The following is a 17,605-nucleotide window of genomic DNA, read 5'->3' on the forward strand; positions in this document are numbered from 1 at the left end:
ATAAAGGAGGTGTCCCAGATGGAACCCAACAGTAAAGCAGGATAAAGGAGGTGTCCCTAACTGAACCCAACAGTAAAGCAGGATAAAGGAGGTGTCCCAGGTAGAACCCAACAGTAAAGCAGGATAAAGGAGGTGTCCCAGGTAGAACCCAACAGTAAAGCAGGATAAAGGAGGTGTCCCAGATGGAACCCAACAGTAAAGCAGGATAAAGGAGGTGTCCCTAACTGAACCCAACAGTAAAGCAGGATAAAGGAGGTGTCCCTAACTGAACCCAACAGTAAAGCAGGATAAAGGTGTCCCAGGTAGAACCCAACAGTAAAGCAGGATAAAGGAGGTCTTCCAGGTAGAACCCAACAGTAAAGCAGGATAAAGGAGGTGTCCCTAACTGAACCCAACAGTAAAGCAGGATAAAGGAGGTGTCCCAGGTAGAACCCAACAGTAAAGCAGGATAAAGGAGGTGTCCCAGGTATAACCCAACAGTAAAGCAGGATAAAGGAGGTCTCCCAGATGGAACCAAACAGTAAAGCAGGATAAAGGAGGTGTCCCAGGTAGAACCCAACAGTAAAGCAAGATAAAGGAGGTGTCCCTAACTGAACCCAACAGTAAAGCAGGATAAAGGTGTCCCAGGTAGAACCCAACAGTAAAGCAGGATAAAGGAGGTGTCCCAGGTAGAACCCAACAGTAAAGCAGGATAAAGTAGGTGTCCCAGGTAGAACCCAACAGTAAAGCAGGATAAAGTAGATGTCCCAGGTACAACCCAATAGTAAAGCAGGATAAAGGAGGTGTCCCAGGTATAACCCAACAGTAAAGCAGGATAAAGCCTTAACCCCTCCATACTGTAGTGGACTACTTTTGACCAGAGTGCTATGGATCCTAGTTAAAAGTGGTGCACTACACAGGGAATAGACTGCCATTTGGGACAGAAAGAAAGCACATATACAGGTGTAGCCTACATGTCAGATAGTGATTGAGTGGTGTCGTTTCCTACAGGTACTACATTTCTGGGTGTGTGAGGCAGTCATTGGAAGAAAACACATTTATTTAATTGGTACGTTTTTCTAGTCTACCTGTTCTATTGAAATGTTGATATCACACTAATAAGTGCGCGTGCTGAAATACACTGCAATGTGACTGCAGGGGCTAATGTTTTCAATACGCACTACCTCATCCACATCTCCCCAGAGCAGACACACGCCCTAATCACATGATGATTCTGCCAAGATCGCTCACTTGGAAGGAAACTTCCGTTTTTTTCCCCGACTCAACAGTCGAGATTACCGTTGAAAGGCATAGAACGTAAACGGTGCAGATGATATACCGTTCTGATTTCACGGAATATCGCCTCGTCGTGCAGGATTTCAGCACTCGTGACGCTCAACAACAAAAAAAAAGCCGTTCCCCATCCACCCAATCACGGCTGACAACGGCCCGAGCCTCGTCCTTATTGGTGCCTCCACCCAATCACGACTGACAACGGCCCGTGCCTCGTCCGTATTGGTGCCTCCACCCAATCACAACTGACGACGGCCCGAGCCTCGTCCTTATTGGTGCTCGCTCTTCCTCTGATTGGCTACCGGTGCAGCGTTGGCCCAACCCTACCCCACCAACTGTCAACGGAGCTCCCACTTCCTTGTGATTCTGTCCGGGCGCATCGAAGATGGCTTTGAGTATGGATGGTAGTGGCTATATCAACCAGCGTCCTATTCATTTTACCGAGGCTATTGTAAAGAAATAAAATATTATCTTGCGTCGATAAGTGAAGTCGGAGAGGCGGCAGTAAAGTAGTCGCGAGTAGTGTTCATACGCTCGTCGTACTACGGACGGTTCGCTTCCCGGCGCGTGTTTTTGATGTTGTTTTTTTGTTGCTCCCCCTGGTTAATTTCGATAGCTAGCTAACTGACACTTAAACGACAATTGTGTAAATATTAGCCACAGCTAAGCTAACCACTGCTGGTTAAAAAATGGCCACCATGGATAAATTAATGAAGGCCTTTGAATCTCTCAAGTCTTTCCAACAACAACAGGGACCGCCGACGGCCGAGGAGACGGCTCAAAAACAGTACGTCCGTGTTTGTTTATGGTCATTGTGTTGAGACACTGCGAGCGATGAGTTAAGCTTACATTACATACACAGTAGTTGGCTGGTTAGCTAGCTAGTTAGCGAAGCTATTCGCAGGTTATTGCGAGTTAGCGATGCTAACCTTATAGCTAGCTAGCTGTCACCGTCCAGTCCAGGCGACCCTGTCACAACACACACAGCAACACACAGTTTTACACCCCACGTCTATTTGATAGCTGGCGCTTGTAAACAAATACCAGGGTGGACTAAATATTACGATATCATTTCACTAAAGTAAAATCTTGAAAAAATAAAAATAAAATCAAGTTTAATTTCTCTTCTCTCGTATACATTGTGCAGATTGACTGATTTAGTTTCCACCCCCACAATCATTCGTTGCTTGTTGTCTAATATACATTATATTATTATAATTATATGTATAATTGATTTCAATACATTTCTTTTATCAAATCAACATAATGACATTTCTGTTTGTCACATGCTTGGTAAACAACAGGTGTAGACTAACAGTGACATGCTTACTGACAGGCCCTTCCCAACAATGCAGAGAGAAAGAAAATAGAGAAATACTAACAGGAGGGATAAAGTGCATTGAGAAAGTATTCACACCCCTTGACTTTTTCCACGTTTGTTGTGTTACAAAGTGGGAGGAAAATGTATTAAATTATATTTTTTGACAACAATCCACATAAAGTATTCTAATGTCAAAGTGGAAGAGAATTTGAACATTTTCTGTGAAAAATAAATGAAAGACCTCCTGAGATGTTTGAATCACCTTTGGCATCCATTACAGCTGTGAGTCTAAGAGATTTACACACCTGGACCTGTACAATATGTGCACATTATTGTTAAGAAATGCATTCACGCTTTTTCAAGTTGGTTGTTGATCATTGCTAGACAGCGATTTTCAAGTTTTGCCATAGATTTTGAAGCTGATTTTAGGTCAACTGTAACTAGGCCACGCAGGAAGATTCAATGTCTTCTTGGTAAGCAAGGTCATTGTCCTGCTGAAAGCAAATTGAACCAGGTTTTCCTCTAGGATTCTTGCCTGTGCTTCGCTCTATTCCATTTATTTTTATCCTAAAAGAAACTACCTAGTCCTTGCCGATGACAAGCATACCCATAACATGATGCAGCCACCACCATGCTTGAAAACATGAAGAGTGGTACTCAGTGATGTTGTTGGATTTGCCCCAAACATAATGTATTGTATTCAGGACATAAATGTAATTGCTTTGCCACATTTTTTTTGCAGTTTTACTTTAGTGCCTTGTTGCAAACAGGATGCATTATTTTGAATATTCTTTTATTCTGTACAAGCTTCCTTCTTTTCCCCTCTGTCACTTAGTTTAGTATTGTGGCGTAACTACAATGTTGTTGATCCATCCTCCGTTTTCTCCTATCACAGCCATTAAACTCTGTTACTATTTTACAGTCCCCATTGGCCTCATGGTGAAATCCCTGAGCGGTTTCCTTCCTCTCCGGCAACTGAGTTAGTAGTGACTGACTGTAGTGACTGGGTCTATTGATACACCATCCAAAGGGTAATGAATATCTTCACCATGTTCAAAGGGATATTTTCTACCAATAGGCGCCTTCTTTTTGAATATCCCTCCGAGCACTGGAAAACCTCACTGGAAAACCTCCCTGGAAAACCTCCCTGGTCTTTGTAGTTGAAACTGTGTTTGAAATTCACTGCTCGACCGAGGGACCTTACAGATAATTGTATGTGTTGGGTACAGAGACGAGGTAGTCATGCAAAAATCATGTTCAACACTATTATTGCACACAGAGTGAGTCCATGCAACTTATTATGTGACTTGTTAAGCACATTTTTACTCCTGAACTGATTTAGGCATCACCATAACAGAAGGGTGGGAATACTTACTGACTCAAGACATTTCAGCTTTCAATTGGAATTCATTTGTAAAAAAAAAAATGTCTTAAAACATAATTCCACTTTGACATTATAGATTATTGTGTGTAGGACAGTGACACAATCAAATCGCAGTTGAATCCATTTTAAATTCAGGCTGTAACAACAAAAGGTGATGAAAGTCAAGGGGTGTGAATTCTTTCTGAAAGCCCTGTACATATACAGGTAGAGAGAAAGTGACCAGGCAACAGGGTAGATCATCAACAGTAGCAGCAGCGTATGTGATGAGTCAATGCAGGTAGTCCGGCTAGCTGTTAGTTAACAGTTTAATGCAGATAGTCCGGCTAGCTGTTAGTTAACAGTTTAATGCAGATAGTCCGGCTAGCTGTTAGTTAACAGTTTAATGCAGATAGTCCGGCTAGCTGTTAGTTAACAGTTTAATGCAGATAGTCCGGCTAGCTGTTAGTTAACAGTCTAATGCAGATAGTCCGGCTAGCTGTTAGTTAACAGTTTAATGCAGATAGTCCGGCTAGCTGTTAGTTAACAGTTTAATGCAGATAGTCCGGCTAGCTGTTAGTTAACAGTTTAATGCAGATAGTCCGGCTAGCTGTTAGTTAACAGTCTAATGCAGATAGTCCGGCTAGCTGTTAGTTAACAGTCTAATGCAGATAGTCCGGCTAGCTGTTAGTTAACAGTTTAATGCAGATAGTCCGGCTAGCTGTTAGTTAACAGTCTAATGCAGATAGTCCGGCTAGCTGTTAGTTAACAGTTTAATGAACCATTTAACAGTCTAGATGTAGGTTGTACAGGCATGTACAAGTGACCTTGTAATCAGTCTTACCTTTAGCAATAGACTGGCATCACACACACACACACACACACACACATTCCCCATTGTTGTTCCACTTCGTTAGGCAAGGTAATGCTACCAGTCTTTCTTATTTTTGCATGTGCTCTTAATTAACCCTTTGTTACCTGATTTCTCTCTCACACACACACACACACACACACGATTGCTCTTTCTCTCCCCCTCTCCCTCTCTCTCTGTAGGAAGAAAGAGCTGGCCACCACCAAAAAGGACAGAGTGGCCCACTGCCTGACCATATGTGAGAACATCATAGCCCAGTCTCTGAGGTAAGCCTGCCCGCCACCACTGATCTGGGATCAGCGTTACCCACGGCCAGTACCGTTATGAACCCATAGGGACTTCATTCATAAAACTGACCCGAGATTACTGTTTATAAGTCATTTGAATACATTACATGTACACACACACACACACACACACACACACACACACACACACACACACACACACACACACACACACACACACTTGGATGTTCCAGATTAGCTCCACTGTTATTGTTAATCAGATTTGGTATTCCTGGTCAGATGAGGCTTACATATAATTATATATGCATCCCAAATGGGACCCTTTCCCACTACTCTTCATAGGGTTCTGGTCTAAAGTAGTGCACTATATAGGGAATAGGGTGCCATAGGGCTCTGGTCTAAAGTAGTGCATTATATAGGGTGCCATAGTGCTCTGATCTAAAGTAGTGCACTATATAGGGAATAGGGTGCAATAGGGCTCTGGTCTAAAGTAGTGCACTATATAGGGAATAGGGTCCCGTAGGGCTCTGGTCTAAAGTAGTGCACTATATAGGGAATAGGGTACCATAGGGCTCTGTTCTAAAGTAGTGCACTATATAGGGAATAGGGTGCCATAGAGCTCTGGTCTAAAGTAGTACACTATATAGGGAATAGGGTACCATAGGGCTCTGTTCTAAAGTAGGGCACTATATAGGGAATAGGGTCCCGTAGGGCTCTGGTCTAAAGTAGTGCACTATATAGGGAATAGGGTACCATAGGGCTCTGTTCTAAAGTAGTGCACTATATAGGGAATAGGGTCCCGTAGGGCTCTGGTCTGAAGTAGTTCACTATATAGGGAATAGGGTCCCGTAGGGCTCTGGTCTAAAGTAGTGCACTATATAGGGAATAGGGTCCCATAGAGCTCTGGTCTAAAGTAGTGCACTATATAGGGAATAGGGTGCCATAGGGCTCTGGTCTAAAGTAGTGCACTATATAGTATGGTTCCATATTAGGCTATTAGTTGAGCGATGTACCGATGTCATTTGCTAGGGTTATTTCTTTAAATCAAATGTGCTGTTGTTGAAAAGGGTGTTTTACCAGAATGAAAGTAGCCAAATCAACCACCGTAAACACAACTGTCATCTGGCTATATGTTGATCAGGGATACAGTATATTTATGGTTACATGTTGATCAGGGATACAGTATATTTATGGTTATATGTTGATCAGGGATACAGTATATTTATGGTTATATGTTGATCAGGGATACAGTATATTTATGGTTATATGTTGATCAGGGTTTAGGATACAGTATATTTATGGTTACATGTTGATCAGGGATACAGTATATTTATGGTTACATGTTGATCAGGGTTTAGGATACTGTATATTTATGGTTATATGTTGATCAGGGATACAGTATATTTATGGTTATATGTTGATCAGGGATACAGTATATTTATGGTTACATGTTGATCAGGGTTTAGGATACTGTATATTTATGGTTATATGTTGATCAGGGATACAGTATATTTATGGTTATATGTTGATCAGGGATACAGTATATTTATGGTTACATGTTGATCAGGGTTTAGGATACAGTATATTTATGGTTATATGTTGATCAGGGTTTAGGATGCAGTATATTTATGGTTATATGTTGATCAGGGATACAGTATATTTATGGTTATATGTTGATCAGGTATACAGTATATTTATGGTTACATGTTGATCAGGGATACAGTATATTTATGGTTATATGTTGATCAGGGTTTAGGATACAGTATATTTATGGTTATATGTTGATCAGGGATACAGTATATTTATGGTTACATGTTGATCAGGGATACAGTATATTTATGGTTACATGTTGATCAGGATTTAGGATACAGTATATTTATGGTTATATGTTGACCAGGGATACAGTATATTTATGGTTATATGTTGATCAGGGATACAGTATATTTATGGTTATATGTTGATCAGGGTTTAGGATACAGTATATTTATGGTTAAATGTTGATCAGGGATACAGTATATTTATGGTTACATGTTGATCAGGGATACAGTATATTTATGGTTATGTTGATCAGGGATACAGTATATTTATGGTTATATGTTGATCAGGGTTTAGGATACAGTATATTTATGGTTATATGTTGATCAGGGATACAGTATATTTATGGTTACATGTTGATCAGGGTTTAGGATACAGTATATTTATGGTTACATTTTGATCAGGGATACAGTATATTTATGGTTATATGTTGATCAGGGATACAGTATATTTATGGTTATATGTTGATCAGAGTTTAGGATACAGTATATTTATGGTTACATGTTGATCAGGGATACAGTATATTTATGGTTATATGTTGATCAGGGATACAGTATATTTATGGTTACATGTTGATCAGGGATACAGTATATTTATGGTTACATGTTGATCAGTGATACAGTATATTTATGGTTATATGCTGATCAGGGTTTAGGATACAGTATATTTATGGTTACATGTTGATCAGGGATACAGTATATTTATGGTTATATGTTGATCAGGGATACAGTATATTTATGGTTACATGTTGATCAGGGATACAGTATATTTATGGTTATATGCTGATCAGGGTTTAGGATACAGTATATTTATGGTTACATGTTGATCAGGGTTTAGGATACTGTATATTTATGGTTACATGTTGATCAGGGTTTAGGATACAGTATATTTATGGTTACATGTTGATCAGGGTTTAGGATACTGTATATTTATGGTTGTATGTTGATCAGGGTTTAGGATACAGTATATTTATGGTTATATGTTGATCAGGGTTTAGGATACAGTATATTTATGGTTATATGTTGATCAGGGTTTAGGATACAGTATATTTATGGTTATATGCTGATCAGGGTTTAGGATACAGTATATTTATGGTTATATGTTGATCAGGGTTTAGGATACAGTATATTTATGGTTATATGTTGATCAGGGTTTAGGATACAGTATATTTATGGTTATATGCTGATCAGGGTTTAGGATACAGTATATTTATGGTTATATGTTGATCAGGGTTTAGGATACAGTATATTTATGGTTATTTGCTGATCAGGGTTTAGGATACAGTATATTTATGGTTATATGTTGATCAGGGTTTAGGATACAGTATATTTATGGTTATATGTTGATCAGGGTTTAGGATACAGTATATTTATGGTTATATGTTGATCAGGGTTTAGGATACAGTATATTTATGGTTATATGTTGATCAGGGTTTAGGATACAGTATATTTATGGTTATATGCTGATCAGGGTTTAAGATACAGTATATTTATGGTTATATGTTGATCAGGGTTTAGGATACAGTATATTTATGGTTATATGTTGATCAGGGTTTAGGATACAGTATATTTATGGTTATATGTTGATCAGGGTTTAGGATACAGTATATTTATGGTTATATGTTGATCAAGGTTTAGGATACAGTATATTTATGGTTATATGCTGATCAGGGTTTAGGATACAGTATATTTATGGTTATATGCTGATCAGGGTTTAGGATGCAGTATATTTATGGTTATATGTTGATCAGGGTTTAGGATACAGTATATTTATGGTTATATGTTGATCAGGGTTTAGGATACAGTATATTTATGGTTATATGTTGATCAGGGTTTAGGATACAGTATATTTATGGTTGTATGTTGATCAGGGTTTAGGATACAGTATATTTATATGTTGATCAGGGTTTAGGATACAGTATATTTATGGTTATATGTTGATCAGGGTTTAGGATACAGTATATTTATGGTTATATGCTGATCAGGGTTTAGGATACAGTATATTTTTGGTTATATGTTGATCAGGGTTTAGGATACAGTATATTTATGGTTATATGCTGATCAGGGTTTAGGATACAGTATATTTATGGTTATATGTTGATCAGGGTTTAGGATACAGTATATTTATGGTTATATGTTGATCAGGGTTTAGGATACAGTATATTTATGGTTATATGCTGATCAGGGTTTAGGATACAGTATATTTATGGTTATATGTTGATCAGGGATACAGTATATTTATGGTTATATGTTGATCAGGGTTTAGGATAATGTATATTTATGGTTATATGTTGATCAGGGTTTAGGATACAGTATATTTATGGTTATATGTTGATCAGGGTTTAGGATACAGTATATTTATGGTTATATGTTGATCAGGGTTTAGGATACAGTATATTTATGGTTATATGCTGATCAGGGTTTAGGATACAGTATATTTCTGGTTATATGCTGATCAGGGTTTAGGATACAGTATATTTATGGTTATATGTTGATCAGGGTTTAGGATACAGTATATTTATGGTTATATGTTGATCAGGGTTTAGGATACAGTATATTTATGGTTATATGCTGATCAGGGTTTAGGATACAGTATATTTCTGGTTATATGCTGATCAGGGTTTAGGATACAGTATATTTATGGTTATATGTTGATCAGGGTTTAGGATACAGTATATTTATGGTTATATGTTGATCAGGGATACTGTATATTTATGGTTATATGTTGATCAGGGATACAGTATATTTATGGTTATATGTTGATCAGGGTTTAGGATACAGTATATTTATGGTTATATGTTGATCAGGGTTTAGAATACAGTATATTTATGGTTATATGTTGATCAGGGTTTAGGATACAGTATATTTATGGTTATATGTTGATCAGGGTTTAGGATACAGTATATTTATGGTTATATGTTGATCAGGGTTTAGGATACAGTATATTTATGGTTATATGTTGATCAGGGTTTAGGATACAGTATATTTATGGTTATATGCTGATCAGGGTTTAGGATACAGTATATTTATGGTTATATGTTGATCAGGGTTTAGGATACAGTATATTTATGGTTATATGTTGATCAGGGTTTAGGATACAGTATATTTATGGTTATATGCTGATCAGGGTTTAGGATACAGTATATTTATGGTTATATGTTGATCAGGGTTTAGGATACAGTATATTTATGGTTATATGCTGATCAGGGTTTAGGATACAGTATATTTATGGTTATATGTTGATCAGGGTTTAGGATACAGTATATTTATGGTTATATGTTGATCAGGGTTTAGGATACAGTATATTTTTGGTTATATGTTGATCAGGGTTTAGGATACAGTATATTTATGGTTATATGCTGATCAGGGTTTAGGATACAGTATATTTATGGTTATATGTTGATCAGGGTTTAGGATACAGTATATTTATGGTTATATGTTGATCAGGGTTTAGGATACAGTATATTTATGGTTATATGCTGATCAGGGTTTAGGATACAGTATATTTATGGTTATATGTTGATCAGGGATACAGTATATTTATGGTTATATGTTGATCAGGGTTTAGGATAATGTATATTTATGGTTATATGTTGATCAGGGTTTAGGATACAGTATATTTATGGTTATATGTTGATCAGGGTTTAGGATACAGTATATTTATGGTTATATGTTGATCAGGGTTTAGGATACAGTATATTTATGGTTATATGCTGATCAGGGTTTAGGATACAGTATATTTCTGGTTATATGCTGATCAGGGTTTAGGATACAGTATATTTATGGTTATATGTTGATCAGGGTTTAGGATACAGTATATTTATGGTTATATGTTGATCAGGGTTTAGGATACAGTATATTTATGGTTATATGCTGATCAGGGTTTAGGATACAGTATATTTCTGGTTATATGCTGATCAGGGTTTAGGATACAGTATATTTATGGTTATATGTTGATCAGGGTTTAGGATACAGTATATTTATGGTTATATGTTGATCAGGGATACTGTATATTTATGGTTATATGTTGATCAGGGATACAGTATATTTATGGTTATATGTTGATCAGGGTTTAGGATACAGTATATTTATGGTTATATGTTGATCAGGGTTTAGAATACAGTATATTTATGGTTATATGTTGATCAGGGTTTAGGATACAGTATATTTATGGTTATATGTTGATCAGGGTTTAGGATACAGTATATTTATGGTTATATGTTGATCAGGGTTTAGGATACAGTATATTTATGGTTATATGTTGATCAGGGTTTAGGATACAGTATATTTATGGTTATATGCTGATCAGGGTTTAGGATACAGTATATTTATGGTTATATGTTGATCAGGGTTTAGGATACAGTATATTTATGGTTATATGTTGATCAGGGTTTAGGATACAGTATATTTATGGTTATATGCTGATCAGGGTTTAGGATACAGTATATTTATGGTTATATGTTGATCAGGGTTTAGGATACAGTATATTTATGGTTATATGCTGATCAGGGTTTAGGATACAGTATATTTATGGTTATATGTTGATCAGGGTTTAGGATACAGTATATTTATGGTTATATGTTGATCAGGGTTTAGGATACAGTATATTTATGGTTATATGTTGATCAGGGTTTAGGATACAGTATATTTATGGTTATATGTTGATCAGGGTTTAGGATACAGTATATTTATGGTTATATGCTGATCAGGGTTTAAGATACAGTATATTTATGGTTATATGTTGATCAGGGTTTAGGATACAGTATATTTATGGTTATATGTTGATCAGGGTTTAGGATACAGTATATTTATGGTTATATGTTGATCAGGGTTTAGGATACAGTATATTTATGGTTATATGTTGATCAGGGTTTAGGATACAGTATATTTATGGTTATATGTTGATCAGGGTTTAGGATACAGTATATTTATGGTTATATGTCGATCAGGGTTTAGGATACAGTATATTTATGGTTATATGTTGATCAGGGTTTAGGATACAGTATATTTATGGTTATATGTTGATCAGGGTTTAGGATACAGTATATTTATGGTTATATGCTGATCAGGGTTTAGGATACAGTATATTTATGGTTATATGCTGATCAGGGTTTAGGATACAGTATATTTATGGTTATATGTTGATCAGGGTTTAGGATACAGTATATTTATGGTTATATGTTGATCAGGGTTTAGGATACAGTATATTTATGGTTATATGTTGATCAGGGTTTAGGATACAGTATATTTATGGTTATATGTTGATCAGGGTTTAGGATACAGTATATTTATGGTTATATGTTGATCAGGGTTTAGGATACAGTATATTTATGGTTATATGCTGATCAGGGTTTAGGATACAGTATATTTATGGTTATATGTTGATCAGGGTTTAGGATACAGTATATTTATGGTTATATGTTGATCAGGGTTTAGGATACAGTATATTTATGGTTATATGCTGATCAGGGTTTAGGATACAGTATATTTATGGTTATATGTTGATCAGGGATACAGTATATTTATGGTTATATGTTGATCAGGGTTTAGGATACTGTATATTTATGGTTATATGTTGATCAGGGTTTAGGATACAGTATATTTATGGTTATATGTTGATCAGGGTTTAGGATACAGTATATTTATGGTTATATGTTGATCAGGGTTTAGGATACAGTATATTTATGGTTATATGCTGATCAGGGTTTAGGATACAGTATATTTATGGTTATATGCTGATCAGGGTTTAGGATACAGTATATTTATGGTTATATGTTGATCAGGGTTTAGGATACAGTATATTTATGGTTATATGTTGATCAGGGATACTGTATATTTATGGTTATATGTTGATCAGGGATACAGTATATTTATGGTTATATGTTGATCAGGGTTTAGGATACAGTATATTTATGGTTATATGTTGATCAGGGTTTAGAATACAGTATATTTATGGTTATATGTTGATCAGGGTTTAGGATACAGTATATTTATGGTTATATGTTGATCAGGGTTTAGGATACAGTATATTTATGGTTATATGTTGATCAGGGTTTAGGATACAGTATATTTATGGTTATATGTTGATCAGGGTTTAGGATACAGTATATTTATGGTTATATGTTGATCAGGGTTTAGGATACAGTATATTTATGGTTATATGTTGATCAGGGTTTAGGATACAGTATATTTATGGTTATATGTTGATCAGGGTTTAGGATACATCATCCAATCAATTCATAACATTTTTGACATGTGTTTTTCAGGATTTTTGTTGTTGTTATTCTGTCTCTCACTGTTCAAATAAACCTACCATTAAAATTATAGACTGATCATTTCTTTGTCAGTGGGCAAACGTACAAAATCAGCAGGGGATGAAATACTTTTTCCCCTCACTGTATATAGAGTCTTTTTAAAGAGCTGCTCATCCCTGTACGGTACTGAGAGGTGCTCATCCCTGTACGGTACTGAGAGGTGCTCATCCCTGTACGGTACTGAGAGGTGCTCATCCCTGTACGGTACTGAGAGGTGCTCATCCCTGTACGGTACTGAGAGGTGCTCATCCCTGTACGGTACTGAGAGATGCTCATCCCTGTACGGTACTGAGAGGTGCTCATCCCTGTACGGTACTGAGAGGTGCTCATCCCTGTACGTATACCATATTGGCTGTAGACTTGTAGACCAGTATAGTTCTGTTGGCTCTGTTTCTGAAACCACATTTATCATATTGGCTGTAGACCAGTATAGGTCTGTTGGTTCTGTTTCTGAAACCATATATCATATTGGCTGTAGACCAGTATAGTTCTGTTGGCTCTGTTTCTGAAACCACATTTATCATATTGGCTGTAGACCAGTATAGGTCTGTTGGTTCTGTTTCTGAAACCATATATCATATTGGCTGTAGACCAGTATAGTTCTGTTGGTTCTGTTTCTGAAACCACATATATCATATTGGCTGTAGACCAGTATAGTTCTGTTTCTGAAACCACATATATCATATTGGCTGTAGACCAGTATCGTCAGTGATTTCTATTTCAGTCCAGAAGCACCTTTTAGCAGATTCGTCAACATCCGGCTCTTCTGGTTGTCAGGGATACAGATTTTTTTCAACCTAGTATCTTGTTCCTCTTGGAAACCTGGATGTGGGATCTCGGGCTTAGGCGTTCCTCTTACGCCTGCTACGTTAGATTAGTTCAGAGGTCATGAACTAGAGACATTACACATCAAAGGGTGTGCGAGGGGGAGGGGGAGGGGTTAGAATGAGTTTTGTGTGGAGGGGGGATATCAGAATGGGAGGGGGGTATCAGAATGAGGTGTGTGTGGAGGGGAGGTTATCAGAATGAGGTGTGTGAGGGGGGGGTATCAGAATGAGGTGTGTGTGGAGGGGGGGGGTCTCAGAATGAGGTGTGTGGGGGGGGTATCAGAATGAGGTGGTTGAGGGGGGGTCAGAACGAAGGGGGTGAGAGGGTATCAGAACGAGGTGGGTGATGGGCGGGTAACAGAACGAGGTGGTTGAGGGGGGGTCAGAACGAGGTGCGTGAGGGGGGGGTATCAGAATGAGGTGGGTGAGGGGGGGTCAGAACGAGGTGGGTGGGGGGGGGGGTCAGAACGAGGTGGGTGGGGGGGTATTAGAAGGAGGTGTGTGGGGGGGTATTAGAAGGAGGTGTGTGGGGGGGGTATCAGAACGAGGTGGGTGAGGGGGGGTATCAGAACGAGGTGTGTGGGGGGGGGTATCAGAATGAGGTGTGTAGGGGGGTATTAGAAGGAGGTGTGTGGGGGGGGGGGTATCAGAGTGAGGGTGTGGGGGGGGGGTATCAGAATGAGGTGTGTGTTTAATGACAGTTCCTCTTTTGTCTCTATGGCTGTGGGACTAGAACGTCTCCGGAGTTCCAGAAGCTTCTGGGTATCGCCATGGAGATGTTCTTGCTGTGTAGCGACGACAGAGAGTCGGACGTCAGGATGGTGGCAGACGAGTGCCTGAACAAAATCATCAAAGTGAGTGAGGACCCCATCTTCTGCTCTCCTCAGACCTATATGTTATGGCTCTCTTTCTCTCCAACTAGTTCTCGCTCTAGTTCTCTCTCTAGTTCTCTCTATCTAGTTCTCTCTTGTTCTCTCTATCTAGTTCTCTCTCTATCTAGTTCTCTCTCTTTCTCTCTATCTAGTTCTCTCTTGTTCTCTCTATCTAGTTCTCTCTCTATCTAGTTCTCTCTCTTTCTCTCTATCTAGTTCTCTCTCTTTCTCTCTATCTAGTTCTCTCTCTTTCTCTCTATCTAGTTCTTTCTCTCTTTCTCTCTATCTAGTTCTCTCTCTTTCTAGTTCTCTCTCTTTCTCTCTATCTAGTTCTCTCTCTATCTAGTTCTCTCTCTTTCTCTATCTAGTTCTCTCTCTTTCTCTCTATCTAGTTATTTCTCTCTTTCTCTATCTAGTTTTCTCTATTTCTCTCTATCTAATTATCTCTCTTTCTCTCTATCTAGTTCTCTCTCTTTCTCTCTTTGTCTCTATCTAGTTCTTTCTCTCTATCTAGTTCTCTCTCTTTCTCTATCTAGTTCTTTCTCTCTATCTAGTTCTCTCTCGTTCTCTCTCTAGTTCTCTATCTATCTAGTTCTCTCTCGTTCTCTCTATCTAGTTCTCTCTCGTTCTCTCTCTAGTTCTCTCTATCTAGTTATCTCTCGTTCTCTCTATCTAGTTCTCTCTCTCTAGTTCTCTCTCTAGTTCTCTCTCTAGTTCTCTATCTAGTTCTGTTACTTCTCTCTGTCTCTCTCTGTCAGGCGCTGATGGACTCCAACCTGCCCAGACTTCAGCTGGAGCTCTACAAAGAAATTAAAAAGGTTTGTAGATAAAGTTGTTGTTGTTATGGAGTCCTGTTATTATGGAGTCCTCTGTTGTTATGGAGTCCTCTGTTGTTATGGAGTCCTGTTGTTATGGAGTCCTGTTGTTATGGAGTCCTGTTGTTATGGAGTCCTGTTGTTATGGAGTCCTGTTGTTATGGATTCCTGTTGTTATGGATTCCTGTTGTTATGGAGTCCTGTTGTTATGGAGTCCTGTTGTTATGGAGTCCTGTTGTTATGGAGTCCTGTTGTTATGGAGACCTGTTGTTATGGAATCCTGTTGTTATGGAGTCCTGTTGTTATGGAGTCCTGTTGTTATGGAGTCCTGTTGTTATGGAGTCCTGTTGTTATGGAGTCCTGAGTCCTGTTGTTATGGAGTCCTGTTGTTATGGAGTCCTGTTGTTATGGAGTCCTGTTGTTATGGAGTCCTGTTGTTATGGAGTCCTGTTGTTATGGAGTCCTGTTGTTATGGAGTCCTGTTGTTATGGAGTCCTGTTGTTATGGAGTCCTGTTGTTATGGAGTCCTGTTGTTATGGAGTCGAGTTGTTATGGAGTCGAGTTGTTATGGAGTCGAGTTGTTATGGAGTCCTGTTGTTATGGAGTCCTCTGTTGTTATGGAGTCCTCTGTTGTTATGGAGTCCTCTGTTGTTATGGAGTCCTCTGTTGTTATGGAGTCCTCTGTTGTTATGGAGTCCTCTGTTGTTATGGAGTCCTGTTCACTGATCCTCAATGGATTGATGTGGTGACTGATGATGATGACGATGAAGAGTAAGACGAATATTATGACAAATGTTAATTGTGATTGACTGTGGTGGTTTTGGTTACGATGACGAGGGAAAATATCAGGATGGTAATGTTTATGTTGATGATGATGGACATGTTGATGAAGATGATGACGATGAAGGTGTGTGTGTGTATATCTCTCTGTTAGAACGGTGCCTCTCGGAGCCTGAGGGCTGCTCTCTGGAGGTTCGCTGAGCTAGCACACCTCGTCAGACCACAGAAATGCAGGTTGGAGACACACACACACACACACACACACACACCTGAGTAAGCGCAGAGACCAAGTGCATTCTGCACGTCATACTTTAAATGCGTTTATAGAATGTGAAGTATGGATTTATACACTCTGGTCTAAACAGCATTTAGGCTGGATTTATACACTCTGGTCTAAACAGCATTTTTGTCCTGTGGGGTAATACTATGAGGTGGGGTAATACTATGAGGTGTTGGTCCTGTGGGGTAATACTATGAGGTGGGGTAATACTATGAGGTGGGGTAATACTATGAGGTGTTGGGTCCTGTGGGGTAATACTATGAGGTGGGGTAATACTATGAGGTGTTGGGTCCTGTGGGGTAATACTATGAGGTGTTGGGTCCTGTAGGGTAATACTATGAGGTGTTGGGTCCTGTGGGGTAATACTATGAGGTGTTGGGTCCTGTGGGGTAATACTATGAGGTGTTGGGTCCTGTGGGGTAATACTATGAGGTGTTGGGTCCTGTGGGGTAATACTATGAGGTGGGGTAATACTATGAGGTGGGGTAATACTATGAGGTGTTGGGTCCTGTGGGGTAATACTATGAGGTGGGGTAATACTATGAGGTGGGGTAATACTATGAGGTGGGGTAATACTATGAGGTGTTGGGTCCTGTGGGGTAATACTATGAGGTGGGGTAATACTATGAGGTGGGGTAATACAATGAGGTGTTGGTCCTGTGGGGTAATACTATGAGGTGTTGGGTCCTGTGGGGTAATACTATGAGGTGTTGGGTCCTGTGGGGTAATACTATGAGGTGGGGTAATACTATGAGGTGGGGTAATACTATGAGGTGGGGTAATACTATGAGGTGTTGGGTCCTGTGGGGTAATACTATGAGGTGTTGGGTC

The 17,605-nt window shown here is 38.7% G+C and overlaps 1 protein-coding gene across 1 annotated transcript in view; it reads left to right on the plus strand.

Annotated features, from left to right (window-relative positions):
• Positions 1 to 1,628: 1,628 nt before the first annotated feature.
• LOC110516172 (huntingtin) overlaps positions 1,629 to 17,605 on the plus strand; it is a 130,719-nt gene continuing 114,742 nt past the window's right edge. The window contains exons 1-5 of the mRNA XM_036934297.1: positions 1,629 to 2,059; positions 5,007 to 5,090; positions 14,761 to 14,881; positions 15,658 to 15,717; positions 16,649 to 16,728. Of these exons, the coding sequence (XP_036790192.1) occupies positions 1,962 to 2,059; positions 5,007 to 5,090; positions 14,761 to 14,881; positions 15,658 to 15,717; positions 16,649 to 16,728 (443 nt within the window). The 5' untranslated portion in view covers positions 1,629 to 1,961. The remainder of the gene's footprint in view (positions 2,060 to 5,006; positions 5,091 to 14,760; positions 14,882 to 15,657; positions 15,718 to 16,648; positions 16,729 to 17,605) is intronic.

Source organism: Oncorhynchus mykiss, chromosome 10, assembly GCF_013265735.2.
Source record: "Oncorhynchus mykiss isolate Arlee chromosome 10, USDA_OmykA_1.1, whole genome shotgun sequence".
Lineage (NCBI taxonomy): Eukaryota > Metazoa > Chordata > Actinopteri > Salmoniformes > Salmonidae > Oncorhynchus > Oncorhynchus mykiss.